This window comes from Pan paniscus, chromosome 3, assembly GCF_029289425.2.
Source record: "Pan paniscus chromosome 3, NHGRI_mPanPan1-v2.0_pri, whole genome shotgun sequence".
In the NCBI taxonomy this organism is placed as follows: Eukaryota; Metazoa; Chordata; class Mammalia; order Primates; family Hominidae; genus Pan; species Pan paniscus.
Window position 1 is genome coordinate 5,974,511 of NC_073252.2, and position 27,435 is coordinate 6,001,945.

At 47.2% G+C, this 27,435-nt stretch overlaps 1 protein-coding gene across 4 annotated transcripts in view; it reads left to right on the plus strand.

Annotated features, from left to right (window-relative positions):
• Positions 1 to 846: 846 nt before the first annotated feature.
• Positions 847 to 27,435, plus strand: part of EVC (EvC ciliary complex subunit 1) — a 123,496-nt gene continuing 96,907 nt past the window's right edge. For all 4 annotated transcript variants that reach the window (XM_034951910.3, XM_063603688.1, XM_034951911.3 and 1 more), the window contains exons 1-5: positions 847 to 1,186; positions 8,882 to 9,007; positions 18,945 to 19,028; positions 21,054 to 21,286; positions 22,980 to 23,064. In XM_034951910.3, coding sequence (XP_034807801.2) covers positions 1,013 to 1,186; positions 8,882 to 9,007; positions 18,945 to 19,028; positions 21,054 to 21,286; positions 22,980 to 23,064 — 702 coding nt within the window. In that variant the 5' untranslated portion in view covers positions 847 to 1,012. The remainder of the gene's footprint in view (positions 1,187 to 8,881; positions 9,008 to 18,944; positions 19,029 to 21,053; positions 21,287 to 22,979; positions 23,065 to 27,435) is intronic.

Here is a 27,435-nt window from a genome sequence, read left to right on the forward strand (position 1 = left end):
CAAAAGCAAACATCTAGTAGCTACCCCATAAATGTTTGTTTAAAGAAAACACAGTGATGAACTCCTCTAATTTTTTACCCCTCTAAACAACTGTGAGATACTCACTAGCCTGGACACTGCCTGGTTTGTGGCTGGCCTATCCCCCAGCCTGCAACACACACACAACAGATTCTCTCCAAGTGCTGAGTAAATGAAGGATGGTGCAGTGTCCTGGTCCTAGTGGGGAGCGGGTGTAAGGGTCTCTTTATCCATTGTCTCAGTGGGGAGTGGGTGTAAGGGTCTCTCTACCCTTGGTCCTAGTGGGGACTAGGTGTAAGGGTCTCTCTACCCATCGTCTCAGTGGGGTCTGGGTGTAAGGGTCCCTCTACCCATCCTCCTAGTGGAGACTGAATGTAACGGTGTCTCCACCCATTGTCTCGACCTTCCCTGAGACAAAATAAGATTAAAACAGGAGTCTTCGCGTGAGCAAGTTCAGAGGCGTGGAGGGCGGTGTGTTCCCGGGAAGGTTGATGGGTAGAGGTTAGGGGCAAGGGCAGGGGGTTGGAATTGCATTGATCCCAGCTTCTTCATCAGGAGGATGGGCGGAGCACCCACCGCAGAGAGTTATTGAGAAAGTTAATGAGATCATTAAGCTAAATGCGTAGCATATTCTAAGCCTCAATAAAGTTAAAGGAGCCTTCTAAGCCTCAATAAAGTTAAAGGGGTGGAAACCGGGCCCCCCTCCGGAAGGGTCCGGGGCTGGGAGGCGCGTCTGTCTCTGGGCATGCTCAGTGCAGGGGCAGGGCTGGGGCGGGGGTGTCTGAAAGTTTTGAGCGGTGATCCAGGCTCCTCCCTCCGGCTCGGCGAAGCAGGGAAGGGGAGAGAAGCAGGAGTCGGGAGACTGCACAGGCCAGAAAGTGCGGAGCGGGCGGCGCCCCTGGCCCGCCCGGGCTCAAAGTCCCGCGTCGCCGCCCTGGCGGGGACGGTGCAGCAGGCGGCGGGATGCGGCGGGGCGGCAGCCTGAGCGCCCCGGATGGCCCGCGGCGGGGCGGCCTGCAAGAGCGACGCGCGGCTGCTGCTGGGGCGGGACGCGCTGCGGCCGGCGCCCGCGCTGCTGGCCCCCGCCGTGCTGCTGGGCGCCGCGCTCGGCCTGGGCCTCGGCCTCTGGCTTGGCTGCCGCGCGGGCCGCCAGCGCACGCGACACCAGGTGGGTCGGCCGAGCAGACAGCGGCGGGGCGGGGAGCGCGGGGCGCGTGGCTTCTGGGTCCTGCGGGCCCGGAGCCCCGGCTCTGCGACTCCTTGAGCCTGGTTGGGAACTTCGCGCGCAACCGCTTAGGCGTCGGGTTCCCCTTCTGCTCCAGGAGGGAGGTGTCGGCGTGACTAAAGGGCATTGGCCTGGGGTCCTCTGCGGTGCCTGTTACATCCCACTCCGTTGGGTGATCCTAGACAGCAGCCCAACTGCGCCACGCCTCGGTCTCCTCATCTGCAGCGCCAAGGGTTTGGACAGGATGCTGGCCCTGCTCGCCATGGTGGACAGAAGGACGGCTGGGGCTCCCACGCCTGAATGCCTATTCCTGCTTCTGCCTCTTCCATCCTTGCGGTGTGGGTTACGTCGCCTGGCCTGAGTCCCACCTGCCACATTGGCATTCATTTTTTCATTCATCCCACAGTAAAAGTTTTCGGGCACCTTCTACAGCCAGTCACTGGCCTAGGGACCACATTCATGAGCAGTAGAGACCCTGCCTTGCCTGCTTGAGGTTCACAACCTCAAGGAGAAGGACGAATTGCAAGTTTGCAAGTAAACTATCGGTTATGACACCGCATGGGGAGTCTGCGATGGGACACTGGCAATGCTAGCGTTTATTAAGTGCTGTGTACCAGGCACTGAACTAGACCCTCTCCCTAAATGATCTCAATGAATCTCCACAACAGTTTGTCTCTGCTTTGCAGATGAGGAAACTGAGGCACAGAGAGGTTAAGTAACTTACTAAAGTGACAGACGTGTCTAACCCCAGAGCCACTGTGTTCTGCATGGATGAGGGTCGGGGTGGCTGCCTGAAGGAGACCAGTGGATGCTTCCTATGCAAGTGGCCCTCATGGAATTGGCTGTGCATGGCAACACCTGGCATATGGCAGGCATTCCATCAATAGTGGTATGGCCACTATTTTAGGTCCTTGCAACTTCTGCCTCTTTGGGGTGGGAGGAGGGTAAAGTCTGCGCGATCAGAAACAAGATGGCGTGGTCTTGCTGCCCCCATTTCTGGCCCGTGGGAAGATGAGACAGATCTTGTGCGGTTTCCATGTAGGCACAGGCTCTTTCAGAATATAGGGGAATTTGGTGACTCCTGGGGAGCATTACACCGCAAAGAGCTGATGAGGGCTGAAACTGAGATAATGCAAGATGCTCGTAGGTGAGTTGGGGGTTGTCAGATCCTGCTGGTGATTAAGAGACACTAAGAGATGCTGGCTTGTTGCATGGAGAAAGGGAAGTAACACACAGAGACTTGGCTGGGTGTCCTGTGCAGTGTTTATAGACATCTGGTTCTTTATCCTCCAGCCCATGAGGTGGAGGAACTGCCATTATCCCCAATTTACAGTGAGGCAGTGGATGCTCTGCAAGGTTATTTGTCCAGGGTGCCACGATGAGTAAACAGTGGGGCTGAATTTCAACCCTAGTTGGTTTGAACCCCAAAGCTAGAGCCTTAAGTATCTGCTACCTGGTGAGGTGGTGGTTAGTATCCCATTTGCTAGCTGAGTCAGCTGAGGCTTACCGGGATTAACCAAGCCATCTGGATTTGCACAGCTAGTCAGTTGAGGGTGATGGTGGCTCAGACCAGGGTGGCAGCCATGGAGGGGTCTGTGGCTCAAAGTAGGACTAATAGGATTTTGTTACAGTTTGATGTGATCCTTGCAACAACCTTCTTTCTAATGAGATTCTTTTCTTCCTGTCTCCTCCCTGTAGTTTTTATTTATAAAATGTATGTCAGACAATATGATTCTCCTGATTAAAGACCTCCAGTGACTCCTGGCTGCCTGCAAAAGATAATGCCCAGGCTGGGCACTGTGGCTCATGCCTGTAATCCCAGCACTTTGGGAGGCCAAGGCGAGCTGATCAACTGAGGTCAGGAGTTCGAGACCAGCCTGGCCAATACGGTGAAACCCTGCCTCTACTAAAAATACAAAAATTAGCTGGCGTGGCGGCAGGAGCCTGTAATCCCAGCTACTCAGGAGGCTGAGGCAGGAGAATTGCTGGAACCTGGGAGGCGGAGGTTGCAGTGAGCCGAGATCGCACCGTTGCACTCCAGCCTGGGTGATAGAGCAAGGCTCCGTCTCAAAAAAAAAAAAAAAAAAAAAAAAAATTAGAGACCAGCCTGACCAACATAGAGAAACCCTATCTCTACTAAAAATACAAAATTAGCCAGGCGTGGTGGTGCATGCCTGTAATCCCAGCTACTGGGGAGGCTAAGGCAAGAGAATCGCTTGAACCCAGGAGGTGGAGGTTGCAGTGAGTCGAGATCATGCCATTGCACTCCAGCCTGGGCAACAAGAATGAAACTCCATCTAAAAAATAAATAAATAAATAAAGATAATGCCCAGTTTTATAGCATAGTGCATACAGTGGCTTACCTTCCCCTGAGCACCTACCCTGATGCACAGGTGCCCAGCCACTTGCCTCATCCTGCTCTCCAGCCACTCAAGACACCTCGCTGTTCCCCGTACACCTCTGCACTTCTGCACATCTGTTCTCTCCTCCTGCGCGGTCCTTTCTCAGACTCTATCCTGCTCAGCCCTCAGGACCCAGAGAGATCACCTTCTTAACTAGGGAAGCCTTAACCTTCCACGCTAGATCAGGTACTTCCCTGCTTTCTGGGCACTCTTTGTTCTCCTCCTCTGTTCCAAGTCACAATTTTATCTTGCACTGCTTTCGTTTTGCTGTTTTTGTTTTATTTTGTTATTTTAACTTATTTCATCATTAAACCTGTTTTATTTACATCAAAGTTGTTCATGCACATAATTTAAAGTATTAATTCAAAAGGAGCAATAGCCCCACCCATTTTCTACTTCTCAACAGTGGCCTTGTTAACTCTTTCAGCTGATTATTTTGGGAATTTACTTCCCATTTCTAAATAATGTACCTATATTGCTGCTGCTTGCATTTTTTTTTTTTTTTTGGCTGCGTGCAATAGCCGTTGACCCTCCACTGTGGAAAGGAAGAGGACTTAGCTCTTTTGCCTCCCTTCCTCCATAAAATGTCCACTCTTCCCAACACCACCACCACACTCCCAATACGGAGGTTATAGGGGAATTTGGTTAAATTTGTATTCAGGGTTTCCATTATTACAATTCTACAAACATTATCTACTGCAAGTTAAGGATCAATTATGGTTATGAATACCTTCTTTTCTTGCACAACATTTTGTTTTTCCTGAAATTAATAGCTATTCTCTTTTTTTGTTTTTTGTTTGTTTTTTGTTTTGTTTGAGATAGGGTCTCACTTGATTGCCCGGGCTGGAGTTCAGTGGCATGATCACAGTTCACAGTAGCTTTGACCTCTTGGGCTCAGGTGATCCTCCCGCCTCAGCCTCCCAAGTAGCTGGGACTACAGGCTTGCACCACCATGCCTGGCTAATTTTTTTTTTTTTTTTCTATTTTCCATAGAGTCAGAGTTTTGCCATGTTGCCCAGGCTGGTCTCAAATTCCTGGGCTCAAGCAATCTTCCTGCTTTCACCTCCCAAAGTGCCAAGATCACAGGTGTGAGCCACCACATCTGGCCTCGGTTTTTTCATTTGCTTAGATTCTGTGTACTTATCATTCATTTAACTCTCCCCCACATATGTGCCTTTGTGTTCAAGACATTTGAATGCATTAGATATTTGATCCATTTTATCTTCTTGAGAAAAATATCTCTCCCAGAAACATTCTGACAAGCTCTAGTTTGAGCTGGTTATTCTCTAGACAGCTCTCTAAAGTGTGGACCAGATCAGCAGCATCAATATCTTGGGGAGCTTGATAGAAATGCAAATTCTTGGGCTCTACCCCAGACTCACTGAAGGAGAATCTCTAGGGATGAGTCCAGCAGGCTGTGTTTAATAAGCCCTCCTGGTGATTTACATGTTCTTAAAGTTTGAGAAACAGCTACTCACCATGCTGGGAGTTTCTCACGTCTCTTCTGGGTTGAATCCTGTTTCAGGGATTCCCTGGCACTCCCCTTTTGTTAGCTAATTTCATTGCATGCACATCCTTCAGTAGCTTTTTCAAAAAGGGATGGATGCAACTCTTTTGAGAACTTCTATGTCTGAAAATATATTCTTCTATCTTTATACTTAATTTGGTAAGAATAATTAGATTGGGAATAATTTTCCTCCAGAATTTCGAAGGCATTTTTCCATTGTCCTTTTTTTTTTTTTTTTTTTTTTTTTGAAGATAGAGTCTCGCTCTGTCACCCAGGCTGGAGTGCAGTAGTGCAATCTCGGCTCACTGCAACCTCCACTTCCTGGGTTCAAGCAATTCTTCTGCCTCAGCCTCCCCAGTAGCTGGGACTACAGGCATGCGCCACCATGCCCAGGCTAATTTTTGTATTCTTAGTAGAGATGGGGTTTCACCATGTTGGCTAGTCCGGTCTCGAACTCCTGAGCTCGTGATCCACCTGCCTCAGCCTCCCGGAGTGCTGGGATTACAGGCGTAAGCCACTGTACCCGGCCTCCGTTGTCTTCTAGCTGTTGTAGAACCAAACTGGGTTCCACTCACCTGGCACAGTAAGACCAGATAGCGACACTGAGGTTTTATAGTGGTAAAAAGGAAGGTGTTTATTCACAGGGCACCAAGCCAGGAGGACTAGGCAGCTCATGCTCAAATCCTGACCTCCCTGATGGCTTCCAGGTGAGGTTTTTAAAGGTAGAGGTAAATTTCAGGAAAGCAGAAGTTACAGGCAAAATTGTAAATCAATACATGAAGGTTACAACTGGTTTTGGCCTAAAAGGGCCAGACATCTTGAAGTGGAGGCTTGCAGGTCAGAGGTAGATTCAAAGATTTTCTGATTTGCAATTTTGTCAAGGAAGAGAAGCTTTGTTTTAAAATGTAGGTTCGGCAGAAAAGAATCTTAGCTCAGGCTCCTGGTCATGACTTCCTCTGGGCTCCCCAGGAAGAGCTTTAGAACAAAGAATGGTGCTCAGAGTTCAGATCTCAGATAAGGGGCAGCTGAGGACCTCAGCCATGGATCCTCAGAGTGGATCCATTGGATGGGGGTCCAGGTTTCTGAAAAACAACTCAGGGACATATGTTAAGATGTTATCTTTAGTTTCTGCAGGGAAACCAAACATCTCCTGACTCTAACTTCCTTGGCTATTGTTTTAGGCGACTATTACCTTCTTGCTTATCAAGTTGCTGATAATTTCCCTTGAAGAAAGTCAGGATTTTCCTTTATTTCCAGGCTTAGGGCAAGGGATTTGCAGGCCCTTAAAAAGGGGGGACTCTGCTTCATCTCATAATTTCCATGGTTGCTGTTGAGAAAACTGATTCTATTCTGATCCTTGATACCTTACACGAAACCTCTTTTCCTTTTGTTCCTCTGTTGAATCTTAAAGAACCTTTACCTTTGCTCCTAGTAAATGAAATTGCACCACGATGGTCTTGGTGAAAGTCATTTGTCATCCACGGTGCCAGGCATTTGGAACGTCCTTTTGATCGAGAATCATTTTCTTGATTTCTTTGATGATTCTTTTCCTTTTATATGTTTTCTTCTTCCAAGAACTCCTATCACTTTTTTAGGTTGAATTGGGCTTCCAATCTTAGTCTTTATCTCTCACTTCGATTCTCTTTGTCTTTTTTACATTATCTTTGGAGAGATGTTTCTCAACTTTATACTTGTATTGAGTTTTTCATATTTTCAATTTTGAAGAGTCATTTTTTTGTTCTGAGAATGTTCTATCCTGTTCTTATTTTATGAATGGAATACCTTCTGTGATCTCTCTGATAATATTTTAGTTGTTTATTTGTTTAAAGTTTTTTTTCCCTGTGTAGTGCGTTCCCTGCTTGCTTTTTCCTTTTATTTGTTTTGGATTTTATCTTTCATATTAGAGTCTGTCCTCAAATGGCTGGTGACCCTCTAGACATTTTCAAGTGATGCTCCCTCTGTGGGATATATATATTTTTTCCTCGATGTCTTTACTGTGGGACTATCTGACTGGGTTCTTCTTTGCAGGACCCTTGTACTGGCCTGCTATGGTTAGTAAACAACCCCCCAAATCTCTGGCCTCATCATCTACCCCAAGACCCACGACAGACTGCTGCATCTACACAGGTTTCTCTCTATGCCCAGCATGGGCCTGCCTCCAAGGCCTTTGCACTTGCTATTCTGTCTCTAGAATGCTCCTCCCTGAGATATCTCAATGGCTCATGGCCTCACTTCTTTTAAGTTCCTTCTCAAATGCCGCTTTCTCCAAGAGACTTTGTCTGCCATCATCCTTCATTCCCCCACCCTCCACTGTTACTCTAGGACATGATTGTCCCTGAATTGCTATGTATTTTTTCATTTGTTTGCCTCTTTCTTCTCTCACTGCAATGTCAATGCCACAAAAGCAGAGGCTGTGTATTTTGTTCGTTACTCTATTCCCAGTACCTAGAACAAGGCTTGACACAAAGCAGATGCTCGATAATAGTAGCTGATTAACTCAGTGACAAACTGGTGATGTTTCTTTAGTTCAAAGATTATATTCATGAGCAGGTAGTGATTAAAGGGGAAGTTGAGAAGTGTCTAGGATAACAGAGTTTTAAATATAGTCTACTCTCCTTATTCATGGTAGTTATGTTCTGTAAACTCACTGAGAACACAGCATTAGCGAACACTGAACCGTTGTTCCTGGGGGGAAAACAGGGTTAGGTTCCTACAAGCCTCTGGTCACAACATTTCCATTAACCAGTCAATACATAGCATAGTTTTATGTATGGTTCTGTTTAAAGATATCTTATTTAATAGATATTTTTAATTTATTAACATTGGACTCACAGACATCAGCACTGTAACTCACACCTGAATGAAGCTTCTGTAACACACCCATTTCTCCAGAGGGCATGTCATAGTTTTCTTGTGTTTCGGGAGACTAGACAGCACTTCTGCACTGTGTTTGGTGGTTATTTTAAACAGTAAGGTCACCGAGAAAAAGCACAGAAATGCAAAAACTGTGCTACTAGAGTATGAAAAGAAGGTTTGTTTACAGCATGAGAGCAGAGACAGGAAGGCAGAGTGCTACTTTGTTCCATCTCAACTGAGCACGTGCATGCTGGGCAACTCAGATTGTTCATGCTCTGCGTGTATTTGTGAATAACTGTAAAAGCGCCATGAGCATTGGTTTGGGGGTTCTAAATAAATATTAGCAAGTACAGGAATTGGCAAATACAGAATCCATAAATAATGAGCATTCATTGTAGTTCAGAATAGAAACTATTCTATAACTTAAGGTCACCTAACATGTTGTCTTAAAAACCATTCAATAGAATGATCAAGATCAACAGGAAAATTATATGCATGTGCCATTTCCCATGCTTAGTTGTTAAATCCAAAGAGCTCCCAGTCCAATGGGGTCCCCAACCTAGAAGAAAAATGGAACGAGCTTTGCTCTGCCTCTTGCCTCAAGTCCTGAGGGTGCACTGAAATGGGGCATTCTGGAGGCCTTAGGGGAACCTCTCAGGAAGGTGGCCTGTGCAGTCTTGAAGGACGTGTAGCGGACCCCACGTGGGGTGGGAGGCATCACACACAGAAGACCAAGCTTGAGAAGCACAGAGGCGAGCAGAAGTGGCTGCTGGACTGGGGGAGTTGACTGGCAAAAGTCACGGTGGGGACCAGGCCGACTGACCTCAATGTTGTGTTTCTATCCACCCCCAACTCCTGACCTTCGGGTTTTAGAAAGACGACACTCAAAATCTGCTCAAGAATTTGGAGTCTAATGCACAGACCCCCTCGGAAACTGGCTCCCCATCGAGGAGGAGGAAGAGAGAAGTGCAGATGTCGAAGGACAAGGAAGCTGTTGATGTAAGCTTGGTGTTGGTGTTTGTTTGTGGAGGCACATGTGGGAGGTGGGGTATTCCCCCTGGAAGCCGGGTGTCATGTAGACAAGCCTCTGACAGATATAGTTTCCCAATGGGCTGCTTTTCTGAGGCATAATTTACATACAGTCAGATGCGCAGACTTTAGGTTTTACAGTTTGATGAGTTTTGACAATTGCATACCCCTTAGAACAAATACCCCCCTGAGAATGTTTTCATCACCCAGCAAGTCCTCTAGTGCCCCTTTCTGGTCACTTCCCGCCCCCACACACTTCCAGAGGTGCCCATGCATGGGATTTCCATTGATTGGTTCTGCAGTTCTAGAACCTTATGCAAATAGAATTGTGCTGTTCTGTGCCTGTGTTCCCTCCACAGAATGCCTTAAGATGTTTCCCTTTCGTTGTGTGTATCAATAATTCGCCCATTTTTATTGCTCAGTGGCAGTCAACTGTGTGGATGTGCCACACTTTGTTGATTGCTCACCATTTGTGTGTATTTCATTGGCGGACCGGGCTGTTTTCAGAATTTGACTGTGATGAGTAAGCCTACTATGAATGTTGGTGCATAAGTCTGTTTATTTTCATTTCATTTTAATTCCTTTAATTAAATCTCTAGGGGTGGGGGTGCTGGGCCTCTGGAAGAGATGTTAAAAAAATTCTCTTTGTTCCTGCCTTCCTGGAACCCTTACTCTATCCACAGAACATAGCTTTCTGGGTGAGCCCCGTGGGTGGAGAGGATGTGACATTTCTAGTCACCTCCTTGTCCCCTAGAAAGTACTGCAGGCTTCATCTTCTGGAATAAGGGGAAGAGATGGAGCTAGCATTATTTTTTAGCATCACTCATGCCAGGCAGTTTTACACCTCTCACCTGTGAGTGATGCCAACACTCACGTGAATGATCTCGTGCCCTTCTCTCAGCAGCCACGTGAGGCTGATCTGATTTATATTCCCATTTTCCAGATGAGGAAGCCAAGGCTCAGAGGTAGGCTGCTTTCCTGAGTCCCGCAGCTGGGGGAGTAGCCAAGCTGATATTTGTCCTTGGGTTTTCCAGGCCCCTGCTCCGGAGTGCTGCGTCCCCACACCCGACTTCTAGCCTCTGCTCCTTTCCAACCTGTTCCATCCTGTTCCGCAGCCTTAGCTTACCACAGAAGAAAGTGGGCTCGGGATTTAAAAACGGATTTCCCCAAAGGTCCGAAGTCAGTAGGGCTCAGCTTCTAGTTACTCTGAACAATCAGCTTTTGCGCCAGCCCTGCATCTCCCTCCCTGGCTGGTGGGATCCCTGTAGAGGGAGGCATTGCCCTGCCCTTGGCCAACGTGGACGGGGGGAGAGATGGGGAAGCCTCTGCTGCTATCCCGGGACATGGCTTGCAGGAGATGAGTCTGGAACAAGCAGATCTTTAACTTTACCCTTGGTAATTATTAGCTTGATAATGGGCATCTGCTAGGTGTAGCTGAATAGTGAACAGGTAAGACATTACTAGGCAGGAAAATATGAGTTAACTTTACAGCAGGGTAAAAAGACTTAGGTCTCCCTGCAAACACTGATTGAGCCCCTATTTGAACGTGCCTTGTGCTGTCTCTGACACTGTGTGCTTGCCTCTCCATGTGTGTCTGTGTATGTCCCAGTCCATCACTCTCTCATGTGTCTGTGTGGGTCTTTCTGTGTGCATCTTTGTGACAGTATGTGAGCTGCAGGTGCATGGCATCTCCCTGTCTCTGTGTCTCTCTTCCCCTCCTCTGTCTCTACTGCTGTGCCCCCTCCCACCCTCTCACACTACTAGAATCTGCTGACAGATGTGAAAACATGTCCACCCAAAAACTTGTACACAAATGTTCAAAGCAACACTATTCACAATAGCCAAAATGTGGAAACAACCCAAATAGAAAAACTGGAAAAATAAAATGTGATATAGGCAGACATTGGAAGGTTATTTGGCCATAAAATAAAATGAAGGGCCGATGGATGCTACAACCTGAATGAACCTAGAAAACATGCTAAATGAAAGAAGCCACTCACAAAAGACCACATGTTATAGGATTCCATTCCTGTGAAATGTCTAGAATAGGAAGATTTATACAGACAGAAAGTAGATTAGTGGTTTCCAGGGGCTGCGGCAGAGGAAAGGGAGGGATGGGGTGACAGTGAAAGAGGACAGGGTTTCTCTTTGATGCCATGAAAATGTTCTAAAGTTGACTATAGGCTGGGCATGGTGGCTCATGCCTGTAATCCCAGCATTTTGGGAGGCTGAGGCCGGCAGACACTTACGGTCAGGAGTTTGAGACCAGCCTGGCCAACATGGTGAAACCCCATCTCTAGTAAAAATACAAAAATCAGCTGGGTGTGGTGGTGCATGCCTGTAGTCCCAGCTACTTAGGAGGCTGAGGCAGGAGAATTGCTTGAACCCAGGTGGCGGAGGTTGCCATGAGCTGAGATTGTGCCACTGCACTCCAGCTTAAGTGACAGAGCAAGACTCTGTCTCAAAATAAATAAATAAAGTTGAATATAGTGATGGCTGCACATATCTGAAGATAGGGAGAACTATGAAATAGTATACATGAGTGAACTGCAGGGTGTGTGAATTAAATCTCAATAAAGCTGTTAAACAATGCTGCTCACACATAGGGTACCCTTGAATGTGATGAAAACACATCTGGCTTTGGGACCTAGAATCCTGGAACCCAGTCCCAGCTCTGCCACATGTTTGCTGTGTGATGTTGGGCAGGAAGCATAACCTGTCTGAGCCTCAAGTTTCTCATTTATAATGACAGCAGTGATGGTGCTCCCCCTGCCATTCCCGAGTCACCCAGGGCTGAGTTAATGCGTGTGAACGTTCCTGCCACAGAATAAGTGCTCAATCAGTGTTTGCAGGGGGGCCTAAATATTTCTACCCCACTGTAAGGTTATTTTTTTCTGCCTAGTAATGTCTTGTTCACTATTCAGCTACACCTAGCAGATGCCCATTATCAAGCTAATAATTGCCAAGGGTTAAGTGAAAGATCTCCTTGTTCCAGTGACTGGCTTGTCAGAATGCTTTTGCTTTCTGCAGACTGAGCTTGTCAAAATATGTGGTCAGGGCTGCTTTGGCCCAGTGGGTCGAGCTATAACTTTCTTGTCCTCTAGTGCACAGAAAACCAGGGCCTTGTGGTTCCTGCCACGCCTTGGATGACCTCTGTTTAATGAACAACTCATCTCAGCCGAAAACAAACAGAAAATTCCAGAAGGCTCTGAGGCATGCTATTCCACAGCCTCCGTCTCTCCATCCCACTCCTTTGCTTTGGAGGGAGGGAGAGTGGGTAGAACCTTTAAGGATGCATTTATGCATTCTCTGAAAAGAACCCCTTTATATTGGTGATGGAAATGGTTTTTCATTTCCTGCAATTATACTTTAACCAATTTTCTGAATAATTGCATTGCTCCAGCTGAGGAAGTTTTACCTTGTAGATTTCGCTGCAACCAATTTTCTAAATAATTGTATTGCTTCAGCTGGGGAGACTCTCAGAATTTGGAGGACACCTGACCTTAATGAGGAGAGCTTTAAAAAACTAAAGGCAGTGGCTCCTGTTCAGGTAGCAGAGCCCGCTCCTTCCCTGATTTCAGGTGTCACATGCTCCTGCATCCTTCATCCCCTGGCAAAGACCATGACCGTCCTTGGGCTGGCCCTGCAGGGGTTGCAGTCTGCAGGTAGACAGATCAGGTGGAGCCTTCTTGCCAGCTGGGATGTGTTTCTGATGCCCATTTCCCGGCTTCTCCATCCCCAGGTGCTGCGCCTACAGGTCTTGGGTGGACCCCGCACCAACATCCTTTCCTCCTTTTTTTTTTTTTTTGAGATGAAGTCTCACTGTGTTGTCCAGTCTGGAGTGCAGTGGTGCGATCTCGGCTCCCTGCAACCTCTGCCTCCTGGATTCAGGTGATTCTCCTGCCTCAGCCTCCTGAGTAGCTGGGATTACAGGCATGTGCCACCACACCCAGCTAATTTGTGTATTTTTTAGTAGAGGCGGGTTTCCACCATGTTGGTCAGGCTGGTCTCAAACTCCTGACCTCGTGATCTGCCCGCCTTGGCCTCCCAAAGTGCTGGGATTACAGGTGTGAGCCACCGCGCCTGGCCCTTTCCTTTTCATAATTAGGTTTTTGTTTTGTATTCCCCCCTTGAAGGTCAACTCCTGGGAAGCAGGGATTTTGCTTTTCTCTCATGGTCACCCTTTTCTTTGTCGTTTCTTTTCTCCCCTGTTTGTAGGAAGTTTACAAATGCACAGGGCCCTTTTGCTTTTGTATCTTTCCCTTGAGCAAATGTGTCTCCCCTGGACAGTCAGCCAGGGCTGGTGTCCTGGGTGTGACCTGTGAGGTCACAGGGACCACGCTCAGATAGGCCCACTCTTGGCTGGTGGACTCTGCTGTCACTATCTTGAAATTCTTGATCATTATTAAATAAGAATCCCCATTTTCATTTTGCAGTGGACTCTGCAAATGAGTCCTGAGTTCAGCCTTTTCCATCTTCCTGCCATTCCTTGTTCACTGACAAAACTCCAAGCAGAAAGTGGGCCAGAATGCAGGGGATTGAGAGCAGGCCAGGCTCTGTACCCTCAGGTCAGAGGGAGGCCAGGAAGGATTTTAAGAGGCACATCGATGGAAATTCATGTTCAAAAGATCATTAGATTCCCACAGGGAGAATGAATTGGAAGGTGTTAACCTCTGATCCTCAGTTCGCAGCCCATAAGGTGGGCATGATAATAATAGTCCCCACCTCCCCAAGCTGACAGATGTGTGATAATTAAATGGGCAAACATGCATAAGGTGGCTGGAGACGGTAGACCCTCAATACATGGATGAGGAGCTGGTTAGGAAGTGATTGCAGCCCTTCAGGGTAAATACGCTGGAGGCATAGGCCAGGGCCATGGATTCGAGAGAGATGTAGGAGGTTAAGTTAATGGGATTGGTGGTCGGTTGGACGTGGGGACTTGGGATGTGGGAGTGCGCGGTGCCTCAGTATCTGATAATAGGTTTCTGAACACGGTGAAGCCAAGCTCAGGGACCTTCTCCACGAACCCCCACTTCCCTTTAAACTTCATGGCACTTACTCTTGCTGTTATTCACATCATGTTGACAGAGCCAGCATGGCATGGGCTAAAGAGGGCGGACCTGGGGCCAGCAAAGCTGAGTTCAGATCCCGGTTCTAGCGATGATTAGCTGTGTGGCCTTGGGCACGTGACTTCACCTCTCTGTGACTCATTTTCTCTGTCTGGAAGTGGAGACAGTGACCTCTGTGGCAGGGTCCTTGGAAGCTTGGGGAGGTAGCGTACGTTGGTGGTTTTCCCTGTTATTTTTTTTTTTTACTTCTTGAAACCTTTTCTTCAACTTTTAAGTTCTGGGGTACATATGCAGGATGTGCATCTTTGTAACATAGGTAAACGTGTGCCATGGTGGTTTGCTACACAGATCAACCCGTCACCTAGGTGTTAAGCCCAGCATGCACTAGCTATTCTCCCTGATCCTCTCCCTCCCCTCGCCCCTGACAGGCCCCAGTGTGTGTTGTTCCCCCAACCCAATGTGTCTATGTGTTCTCATTGTCTAGCTTCTACTTATAAGTGAGAACATGCGGTGTTTCGTTTTCTGTTCCTGTGTTAGTTTGCTGAGGATAATGGCTTCCAGCTCCATCTATGCCCTTGCAAAGGACACGATCTTGTTCCTTTTTATGGCTGCATAGCATTCCGTAGTGTATATGTACCACATTTTCTTTATCCACTCTATCATGGATGGGCTTTTGGGTTGATTCCATGTCTTTGCTATTGTGAATAGTGCAATGAACATACACATGCATGTATCTTTATAATAGAATGATTTCTATTCCTTTGGGTAGATACCCAGTAAAAGGATTGCTGGGTCAAATGGCATTTCTGCTTCTAGCTCTTTGAGGAATCGCCACACTGTCTTCCACAATGGTTGAACTAATTTACATTCCCACCAACAGTGTAAAAGTTTTCCTTTTTCTCCACAGCCTCACCAGCATCTGTTGTTTCTTGACTTTTTAATAATCACCATTCTGACTGGCATGAGATGGTATCTCATTGTGGTTTTGATTTGCATCTCTCTAATGATCAGTGATGCTGAGCTTTTTTTCATATGTTTGGTGGCCACGTGAATGTTTTCTTTTGAGAAATGTCTGTTCATGTCCTTTGCCCACTTTTTAATGGGGTTGTTTTATTCTTGTAAATTTGTTTAAGTTCCTCGTAGATTCTGGATGTTAGACCCTTGTCAGATGGGTAGATTGTAAAAATGTTCTCCCCTTCTGTAGATTGTCTTGCACTCTGATGATAGTTTCTTTTGCTGTGCAGAAGCTCTTTAATTAGATCGCATTTGTCAGTTTTTGCTTTTGTTGCGGTTGTTTTTGGCATTTTTGTCGTGAAATCTTTGCCTGTGCCTGTGTCCTGAATGGTATTGCCTAGATTTTCTTCTAGGGTTTTTATAGTTTTGGGTTTTACATTTAAGTCTTTAATCCATCTTGAGTTAATTTTATATAAGGAATAATGAGGGGTCTTCCCCATTCTTGTCACCCAAGTCTTTTTGTGAGTTGTAAGGTACAGAGAAACGACAAGAACAGGAGCCCCTGGTGTGGAGCGTCCCTCCCGTGTTGCTCACAGGGCATCACGGTGCAGCTCTTCCTGCAGACGTATCTAGGCCACAGTGCTGGCTCAGTGGAGGCTGTGTCAGCACCTCAAATTAGGAGCAAGTGATCAATCCTGTGTTTCCCACAATAGGGTGTCTTATTCCAAGGTGAACTTTGTGATTGGAAATCGGTCATTGGTGATGGAGCTCACTCTTCAAGACATGGTTGAGAAGCACCTGGATTGACACAGATGCAGTTTTCTTCCATCAGTGTGTTCAGAATTGCCCAGTAGAGATTTCTCATGGTCTGCAGCGCCAGGCTTTGGGCTTGCCTGTCTGCTTATCTTCATTCACTATCCGGTTGTTTCCAAAGCATTGATTCAGCACTGACTTTACAAAGTGCAGGGCTGGGGTGAGGATGACCCAAGAGGAGAGAGATGCAGAGGATGTGGGGTTATAGGGCAGGCCATGGATAAGTCCATCCAGCTTCTTATTAATGAGTCAGGGGAGGTGATTCCTGAGCAGGATTTGACAGTGGTGTGTTGTGCCACTATGCAAAGCAGCCCACTGATGAGTTTCTTCTCTTTTCTTTTTTTTTTTTTATTATACTTTAAGTTTTAGGGTACATGTGCACATTGTGCAGGTTAGTTACATATGTATACATGTGCCATGCTGGTGCGCTTCACCCACTAACTCGTCATCTAGCATTAGGTATATCTCCCGATGTTATCCCTCCCCCCTCCCCCCACCCCACAACAGTCCCCAGAGTGTGATATTCCCCTTCCTGTGTCCATGTGTTCTCATTGTTCAATTCCCACCTATGAGTGAGAATATGCGGTGTTTGGTTTTTTGTTCTTGCAATAGTTTACTGAGAATGATGATTTCCAATTTCATCCATGTCCCTACAAAGGACATGAACTCATCATTTTTATGGCTGCATAGTATTCCATGGTGTATATGTGACACATTTTCTTAATCCAGTCTATCATTGTTGGACATTTGGGTTGGTTCCAAGTCTTTGCTATTGTGAATAGTGCCGCAATAAACATACGTGTGCATGTGTCTTTATAGCAGCATGATTTATAGTCTTTTGGGTATATACCCAGTAATGGGATGGCTGGGTCAAATGGTATTTCCAGTTCTAGATCCCTGAGGAATCGCCACACTGACTTCCACAATGGTTGAACTAGTTTACAGTCCCACCAACAGTGTAAAAGTGTTCCTATTTCTCCACATCCTCTCCAGCACCTGTTGTTTCCTGACTTTTTAATGATTGCCATTCTAACTGGTGTGAGATGGTATCTCATTGTGGTTTTGATTTGCATTTCTCTGATGGCCAGTGATGATGAGCATTTTTTCATGTGTTTTTTGGCTGCATAAATGTCTTCTTTTGAGAAGTGTCTGTTCATGTCCTTCGCCCACTTTTTGATGGGGTTGTTTGTTTTTTTCTTGTAAATGTGTTTGAGTTCATTGTAGATTCTGGATATTAGCCCTTTGTCAGATGAGTAGGTTGGGAAAATGTTCTCCCATTTTGTAGGTTGCCTGTTCACTCTGATGGTAGTTTCTTTTGCTGTGCAGAAGCTCTTTAGTTTAATTAGATCCCATTTGTCAATTTTGGCTTTTGTTGCCATTGCTTTTGGTGTTTTAGACATGAAGTCTTTGCCCATGCCTATGTCCTGAATGGTAATGCCTAGTTTTCTTCTAGGGTTTTTATGGTTTTAGGTCTAACGTTTAAGTCTTTAATCCTTCTTGAATTGATTTTTGTATAAGGTGTAAGGAAGGGATCCAGTTTCAGCTTTCTCCATATGGCTAGCCAGTTTTCCCAGCACCATTTATTAAATAGGGAATCCTTTCCCCATTGCTTGTTTTTGTCAGGTTTGTCAAAGATCAGATAGTTGTAGATATGCGGCATTATTTCTGAGGGCTCTGTTCTGTTCCATTGATCTATATCTCTGTTTTGGTACCAGTACCATGCTGTTTTGGTTACTGTAGCCTTGTAGTATAGTTTGAAGTCAGGTAGTGTGATGCCTCCAGCTTTGTTCTTTTGGCTTCGGATTGACTTGGCGATGCGGGCTCTTTTTTGGTTCCATATGAACTTTAAAGTGGTTTTTTCCAATTCTGTGAAGAAAGTTATTGGTAGCTTGTTGGGGATGGCATTGAATCTATAAATTACCTTGGGCAGTATGGCCATTTTCACGATACTGATTCTTCCTACCCATGAGCATGAAATGTTCTTCCATTTGTTTGTATCCTCTTATATTTCCTTGAGCAGTGGTTTGTAGTTCTCCTTGAAGAGGTCCTTCATATCCCTTGTAAGTTGGATTCCTAGGTATTTTATTCTCTTTGAAGCAATTGTGAATGGGAGTTCACTCACGATTTGGCTCTCTGTTTGTCTGTTGTTGGTGTATAAGAATGCTTGTGATTTTTGTACGTTGATTTTGTATCCTGAGACTTTGCTGAAGTTGCTTATCAGCTTAAGGAGATTTTGGGCTGAGACAATGGGGTTTTCTAGATATACAGTCATGTCATCTGCAAACAGGGACAATTTGACTTCCTCTTTTCCTAATTTAATACCCTTTATTTCCTAAAGTTTCTTCTCTTTTCTAGTGACTCAGCAGGGTGCTTCATGAATGTGGTCTTCGAGGGCAGATACTCTGCTGGTTTACTATCTGGGAAGACTGAGGTTCAGAGAAGTTAGAAGACTTGCCCAACCACTTCCTTTTGTTTAAGGGTCTAATCCCAACTCTTGTGTGTGAATATGGCTGCATGTGCTTATACACCTGGCAATGCTAAAATTATTCTGTGTGTTTGCTTTTTCTAATTCCTTAGGAGACTCTCTTGTTAATTAGTCTTAAGTTATTCAAGTCCTTATTTCTTCCAAAGCTGAAGATTGTAATTAAATGAACATTGTGCCATTCTCTTATGATAGCATTTGTCTGTTCATCCATCTGTCCATATCCCCATCTATTTTTTCATCCACCCATCTATCTCTCCACCTTTTCATTCACCCATCTGTCTGTCCATCCTTCCATCCAACCACCCATCTATTCATCTGTCTACCTATCCATCCATCCACCCGTCTATCCATCTGCCCACCCACCCATTCATTCACCCATCCATCCATCTATCCATCCATCTGTTTGTCCACCCATCCATCCATTTTCCTTCTGGCAAGGAAGAGCTAATATGAATCTAAATGTGCCTATCATGGTCCCTTTCTGAGGCTGCTATTACAAATGGGATGTGGCATTTTGGAAAAACTTGACAACTTATCCTTCATGTTACAGAAAGTTTCCCATGCCGTTTGTGTCTTTCCCTCCCAGGAATGTGAGCCGCCTTCCGACAGCAATATCACAGCATTCGCCCTGAAGGCCAAAGTCATCTACCCCATCAATCAGAAGTTCCGGGTGAGAGTCCTGAGCTCCATCATAGAAAGCCAGTTACTTCCGTCATGTGCCAGAGATTGGGAGGAAAGTGGGGGGATTAACTGTGTGATGTTTGGTCCTGTTTGAGGGTTTTATGGCAAGTCATTTTAGTAGGGATAGTTTTGAGGCTCAGGAACAGGACATGCCCATGGTAACCACGGTACGGAAGTTCCATGGTTCCTTGTATCCCCAGGGACACGAGGTAACAGCACAGTAGGACAGCTCCCTCTCTGCCTTTTTAACACTAATACAAACACTGATACCGACTCAGGTCTGAGCGCTAATCCTCATTCACAGAGCCCTGGACTAATAATGCCAGCAGCTGGCACTTACTGAACACTTATGTGGACAGGGCCAGTGTTGTGTTAAGTATTTGTCATGCATCATGCATTTCAACTTGGTGTTATGGCTATCAGGTAAATAATGTCTCCACTTTACACGTAAGGAAACTGAGGCCCAGAGAGGCGAGTGACCTGAGGTCACGTGACAGGAAGTGGCAGAGCCAGAGTCAGACCCCAACACCTGGCTATGGTTTCACCTTCCATGGCGCTTCCAGGAGCCCTCAGCCTGGGAGGTGCTTTGTGCAAAAAAGTTTCCTAGTGAAATAAGTTTGGGAGAATGTGGCTTGCTTTCTTGGTATTCAGGATGACGAGCTCTGGAGTCACAGCATCTCAGTCCTAACCCCATCTCAGCCATTCACTGTGTGGCGTTTCCTGACTTCTCCTGCCTCAGTCTGTTTATCTGTGAAATGGGGATGATGGTGCTCCTGCCTCGCCCAGTTGTTTTGGGTGTTACACAGGATAACATACATGAGGGCTCAGAACAGTGCACAACATCTGAGCACTCACAGCATGTTACGATCTTTTCAATTATTATTTGCTTTTGAAGACAGCCAAAGCCTATTGGAGGTTCTGAGAATTCCTGCACCAAAGGAATATTTCACCTTGTTTAACACAAGCTTTACCGAACTAATTTTTCCATGGAAACTTTGTGGTGAGCAGTAACTGGCTCAAGGAACTGTTCCCTGGAACCCACATTGGGAACCACGTGCTTCACGTGGTTGAAGGGTGGGACGGGTGGGTGGATGAAGGGCGTTTCTCCATCCTCTGGGTAGGCCCTGCGTGGGCCCTGGGGATCACGCCATAGTCAGCAGAGTGTCAGCCCCACCCTGGAGGCCCTCACTGCCTGAGTGGATTGGAATACACCGAGAATGCAGGACAGTGCATGATGAAATAGGCAAGAGGCAGATGCCCAGGGACCTGTGGAGCCAGTATGGGATCCAGGATCCACGCCTGGAGGAAGGGACGCTTCTGCCCAGCAAACAACAAATGGGGGGTGTTTCAGGTAGGGGGACCAAAGTCTGGAAAGGCCAGAATTATGAAGTCACCAGGAGCGTCTAAGCCAGAGCCGCTTCACTGTGGCTCGGGCAGCCAGAGGTGGAGGCTGACATTTGCTGGGCCCTCTAGCCATGCCAGGCCCCAGGCTGTGACCTCCTGTGGGCCTGGTGTGTATGGTGTTCCAGCTTCTTGATTAGGAGCGTGGAGCCTGTCGGTGGGCAGAGGGCAGGAGGGTGACTCCTGCTCTGTGCAGGCGAAGGACAGGTGGTTGGCAGGATTCGTGGAGGGAGCAGGCCAGGGGGTCAGCAGCAAGGAGAGAACTGTGTCAGGGCAAGCGATGGCTATGGAGGAGGTAGGTCAGAGTTGGCAGCTGGGAGGAGGGTGCGCTGGGTGTCCGGGGCACAGATCCAGGTTGGCAGTTTAGGGGAAGGAACCTGGTGCAGAGGGGCTGGCCTTGTGAGGACAAGTGAACTGTGATTCGGGCCTCTGGGCTGTCGATGTGGCAGAACCTGGGACGGAAACTCTGTGGTGTCTGCTGGCACCCTGGCCAGTCTCCTCCAGGCAGACCTTCCTGTGAGCGGCTAGCGTGAATCACTGGTAGAATTATGAATACTAGATCAAATCCTAGAGGCATCACATGGACTGAGTGTGACTCCTACTGCCACCCCAGCCTCTGGCCGATGGCTCCTCCAACCCGTCTCTGCATGAAAACTTAAAGCAGGCTGTTTTGCCGCACCAGCCGGTAGAGGCCTCTCCTTCCAGCAGCCTGGGGAGCCTGAGCCAGGGTGAGAAGGACGACTGCAGCTCCTCATCCAGCGTCCACTCGGCCACCAGCGATGACAGGTTTCTCAGCCGCACCTTCCTCCGGGTGAACGCCTTCCCTGAGGTGCTGGCCTGCGAGAGGTAAGGAGAGCGGGCAATGGAGGATGAGGCTTCCAGTCCTCTTGGAGTGGGCCGGGAGTCACATCATTGTCAGAGGAGGAAACAGAGGCCCAGAGAGGTTCAGTGACTCTGCCAGGGACACACAGCGACCCAGCGTCACCATCGGAGCCCCAGATGCCTTTGTCACTTCCTGTGCTGTATTGCCCAACACTGGGATTATGGAGTCAGGCCTGAGCCCCGGGGAGAGATGACAAGGAGGCCTCATTTAATCACTGGCGTGCTCCCAGCCACTGGCGAAGTTGATTAAGTGGGTACTTCTGAGTACCAGGCAGAGTGCTAAGCACTTTACAGGGATTGATGATCTCATGAGGATTTTGCCCAGTGAGGGGGATCCTGGGACAAGTTCAGCAATCAGTAAATATTAATCAATGAGTGAATGAATTCCGTTTAACACCCCTATGAAGTTGGTACTGTCATTTCCTCCAGTTCACAAAGAATAAAGGGAAACACAGAGAGGCTGCGTGACTTGCTGGTCACACAGCCGTGAGTGACGGAGCCGGATTTGACCCAACCCAGAGCAGGGCTCCGCACGTGGTAGGGGCTTAAGAAACTCAGTCTGGCGGGTTCACACACCAGGCCTCAGGCCTCTCTCTGCTCCAAAATTCCGTTGAGTCCAAGAGGTGGGATGATCCAGGGCACAGCCTCTGCTCAGGGCTGCTGCAAAAACACTGGGCTCAGCACCTTGAGCCTGAAAGTGGCCCAGGCAGAAGGGACTTCATTGAAGAGGGGCCTTCTTGGACTGGCCAGCCCTGGCTTAGAATGGCTTTCTTTCAGCATTTGGGACTTAGAGGATTTGAAACGGTTTGGGTGGGAGAGTCATCATTTAAAATGCATTTGCCTATGAGGGAAAAAAGGTCAAAGACTTTTACACTCTGCCATGTATCTGCCCCCGTTGACCCTATGATGGTCACTTGATTTCTCTGATTCTCTCTTCCCTGAGTCAGTTTCTGCATCTGTAAAATGGGCATGAGAATGTCTCTGCTAAGGCACCGAGGAAAGGTGACACGTGATGATAGACATGAAAATGCTTGAGGTTGGGCACCATGGCTCATGCTTGTAATCCCAACATTTGAGAGGCCAAGGTGGGTGGATTGCTTGAGCTCAGGAGTTTAAGACCAGCCTAGGCAACATAGTGAGACCCCATCTCTAAAATAAAATCCAAAATCAACCGGGTATGGTGGTGCATGCCTGTAGTCCGAGCTACACGGGAGGCTGAGGTGGGAGGATTGCTTGAGCCCAGGAGGTGGAGGCTGCAGTAAGCCGTGATTGTACCACTGCACTCCAGCCTGGGAGACAGAGCAAAACCCTATTTCTAAAAAGATAAGTAAATAAATTTTTTTTGAGAAAATACTCAAAGGAGGAAATGTCATTTTTATTTCTCTCCCTTCCCTCTCTCCATTGGTTTTCTCTTAGAAGTCCCAGGCACCTATGTCTCTGACACCAACTCTTCTCTTATGGCCATTAGTGGGTTTCAAACAGCTCATTTGATCCCTTCTTATAAACCTGGAGTGAGCATAAGGACCTCAGCATGCTGCAGAATGAGAGTTTGAGGCAGGGTGTGCTGTGGCTTGTACTGATTAGGGACGTGCCAATATTCTTACTCTTCATTTCCGATACCCTGAAAGTCTTTTCCGATTCTCATTTTATTTTGCAGTGTAGACGTTGACCTGTGTATCTACAGCCTTCACTTAAAAGACCTGCTGCATTTGGACACGGCACTGAGGCAGGAAAAGCATATGGTAGGTGGAGATGTTCGCATTCCCTCCTTTTCATGGGGACAGGGGCTGGGAGACAAGGACTCTGTGTGCAGTGAGTCCCAGAGACCCTTGAGAGGCATACATCAGTGGAAACAGAGCCGCTGTGAGGTGGGGGAAAGCGGCGCTGTCAGGCATCCAGCCACAAAATGGAAAAGCACTTCATGCCTGTTGGTGGGGCATGGCCTTGACTTTAACCAGAGCTGTAGGGGCCTCAGCAGAAAGATGAGTGCCTCCTCCCGGGTTACACCTCCTGCTGGAGATAGAGATAAAAGATATTTAAAAGAGAACAGTATGTTTAAAGGAATGATAATAATGATAAGAATATTTATAAGCATGAATTTTCTTGAGTCTTGCTATGTACCAGGTCCCAGGAGTATTACACTTAAACCTCAGCACAACCCAGAGGGGCGGGTATCATTATCATGTCCACTCTGCAGGTGAGAAAACTGAGGCACAGGGCAGAGGACTTACCCAAAGTTATAAAGCTGCAGGAGTGGCACTGAGATGAGAAGTTCAGTACCTTTTTATGGGGCCATGTGTTCTCTTGACTGAATGAACAAGAACTCAGAACTGTGGATGTGGGAAAACAACATTAGTCTCTGCCAGATGCACCTGGCCTCTGATTGAATCAGCCACGGACCTGAGCTATGGGAAGCTGGAGAGACGAGTCCCACTTTAGCCACAGAACCTCGGTGGGTTTATTCAGGCATCAAGATCACGGGGGTTAAAAAAAAGCGTTATTTCTCCATAAGGCACATTCTCTGAATTACTGAATGAGGAATGAGACCCTACAGAGAGAAGGCAGATGAGAGAAAGAGGAGAGCTAGAAACAGAGGTGGACAGACACACAGATATGTCTACAGGGCACTCTTACAAACTGGAGAAGAGGAAGAACATCACATTGGAGGCCAGGCATGGTGGCTCACGAGTATAATATCAGGGTTTGGGAGGCTGAGGTGGGAGGATTGCTTAAGCCCAGGAATTTGAGACCAGCCTGGGCAACATGGCAAAACCCTATCTCTACCAAAAACAAAAACAAACAAACAAAAAAACACTTAGCCTGGTGCAGTGGTGCGTGCCTATAGTCCTAGGTACTCAGGAGGCTGAGGTGAGAGGAACACTTGAGTCCAGGAGATGGAGGCTGCAGTGAACTGTGATCACACCACTGCACTCCGACCTGGGCAACACAGCGAGATCCTGTCTCAGAAAACAAAAAACAAGAATAGCACACTGGGGATGTGCCTGGAAGAAGCTTGGGCTCTGTGTGAGCAGGACTGACTGGCCTCGTAAACGGGTGCCAATGTTTGAAACCATAAATATGCTAGAATTCAAGAACTAGAGCATGGCCCTTCACCCCCTCTATCCCCAGCCCCATGGAGGTCCCTGGATGGGGGCCACCAGGCAGCCTGTGTCCAGCCTTCCTCAGTGAGCTACACCTGGCCCTGGCTGTTTTCTCCAAGGCTCCATGCTTCCTGGGAGGACCAGTTGTTTCTGGGCTCAGAGCCTGTCCAGTTGGCAAGCAGAGTAGTCCTGGCTGGCCTCGCCCCACAGCCAGCGAGTGTCCACAGGGAGCAGCTTGCAGTCCTGGAGGGAGCGTTCAGCATCACTCACCATCCAGCACGGGGGTGTGGCCTCTGCACACTGCCAGGCACGGTGTCAGACACCAGGGGCAGCCTCTGCCTTTGTGGAGCCCACTCTCTGGGGCAGTGGGGAGGGCAGTAAACAGATGTCACAAAATAAACGGTGGCAGGCAGCATGGCAAAGGCCTGTAACAAAGCATCATGCGAGTGTGAAGGGGGCACCTGAGGGAATGCAGAGCTGGGGAGATGGTCAGGCTTCCCTGTGGGGAGTCTCGTGGGTGGAAACCCAGGGAAGTTCCAGGAGCACTGGATTAAGGAACAGTCCTGGACCCTAGTCCACCCTTTGACAATTAGGAGCTGTGTGACTTTGGGTAAGTTGCTTCACCTCTCTGGGCCACTTTAGGAAAGGCTTAAATAAAATATCCTTTCAGCTATTGCTATATGGAGTTACTGGGAAGTCAAGCTGCCCTGCTTTGAGAGGGTTCTGTGGGTAAAACTCTGGGCTCCATATCACAGCTGTGTGGCTGGCATGGTCACAGCAGTGATTATTCTGCACGTACACTCTGGTAGGCTCAGTGCTTTAAATCTTTTACTTCTTTGAAGCTTTACATGCCACTTCACTAACGAGGAACCTGAGGTTCAGAGAGGTTAAGTCACTTGCCCAAAGTCACACAGCTGGTGATGGCAGAATCAGACCTGTACAAGATCTGTGTGAGTGAAAGGCTCCTGCATGCCCAGGTGTGGCCCTGCACCCTGCATGTCAAAGGTGCTAAGGAGAAATGTGTTGCACGTGTGATTGGCACCGCCCTGAGAGAGCTGCTTCCCAGCAGGGTCCTTCCTGCTCTGGAGAGCATAACTCTATCGTCGTGTGCTGGGACTGTAAGAACCTCGTGAGCCGCTGGGAGCTGTGCTGCCTGGAGACCTAAATACTCTGTTTCCCTGGTAGAGATGAGCTGGGGTTCAGAAGTTATTCAGACCACATGAGACCCTCATGCATCCCAGAAGCTTGGAGCTCCCTGGCTGGCCCTGAGGAGGAAGAAACTGGCTCTGGGCTTGTCCAAGAGGCAGGAGAAGCTGGAGTGTAACCTCTATAAACAGAGTAGCCAGGATGAGAACAGATTGGGGGCATGGGGGAAGATTAAATAAAGGGGAGCACCAGCACTAGGGGGTTCTCATGGTGCTGGAATATTACTTTGATTGTGGCTGCACTTACGTGAATCTATACATGGGGTAAAATTGCATAGAACTACACACACGCACACACACATGCACACACGTAAATGTGCATAAAGATGGGTGAAAACTGATGAAGGTCTGTAGACAACAGTATTCAACCAATGGCAATTTCCCAGTTTTGATACTGCACCATGGTGACATCAGAACCACCCCTGGGGGAGGAGCACACAGCACTTTGTGCAGGCACACCTGGCGTTATTGCATTTCACTTAATTGTGCTTCAGAGATGCTGCATTTTTTTTTTTTTTTTTTTTTTTTTTACAAATTGAAGGGTTTTGGCAACTCTTCATCCAGCAAGTCTGTTGGCTCCATTATTCCAACAGCACATGCTCACTTCATGTCTTTGTGTGACATTTTGGTAATTCTTGCAATATTTCAAACTTTTTCACGATTATTGTGTTATGGTGATCTGTGATCAGTGACCTTTGACGTTATGATTGTAATTGTTTGGGGACACCACATACTGCGCCAGTATGAGACAACGAACTTAATTAATAAATGTTGTGTGTGTTCTGACTGCTCCACCAACTGGCCATTCCCTCTCCTTGGGCCTCCCTATTCCCTGAGACACAGTAATATTGAAATTAGGCCAGTTAGTAACGCTGCAATGGCCTTTAGGTGTTTGAGTGAAAGAGAGTCGCGTGTCTCTTACTTTTAAGTCAAAAGCTAGAAATTATGAAGCATAGTGAGGAAGGCAGGTCTAAAGCTGAGATAGGCTGAAAGCTGGGCTTCTTATACCACACAGCCAAGTTGTGAATGCAAAGAAAAAGTTCTTGAAGGAAATTAAAAGTGCTACTCCAGTGAACACACGAATGATCAGAAAGCTAAATAGCCTTATTGCTGATATGGAGAAAGTCTGAGTGGTCTGCATAGAAGATCAAACCAGACACAACATCCCCTTAAGCCAAAGCCTAATCCAGAGCAATACTCTAACTCTCTTCAATTCTGTGATTGCTGAGAGAGGTGAGGAAGCTGCAGAAGAAAAATTTGAAGCTAGCAGAGCATGAGGTTTAAAGAAAGAAGCTGTCTCCAGAACAAACAAAAGTGCAAGGTGAAGCAGCAGCAAGTGCTGATGGAGAAGCTTCAGCAAGTTACCCAGAAGATCTAGCTAAGACCATTGAGCAAGGTGGCTGCACTAAACAACAGAATTTCAATGCAGATGAAATAGCACAATATGGTCATGGAAGAAGATGCCATCTAAGACTTCATAGCTAAAGAGGAGAAGTCAATACCTGGCTTCAAAGCTTCAAAGAACAGGCTGACTCTCTCGCTAGGAGCTAATGCAGGAGATGACTTTAAGTTGAAGCCAGTGCTCATGCACCACTCCGAAAGTCCTAGGGCCCTTAAGGGTGATGCTAAATCTACTCTGCCTGTGCTCTATAAATGGAACAACAAAGCCTGGATCACAACACAGCTGTTTATAGCATGGTTTAAGCCCACTATTGACACCTACTGCCCAGAAAATAAACTTCTTTTCAAAATGTTACTGGTCATTTTCAAAACCCCTGGTCACCCAAGAGCTCTGATGAAGACGTAC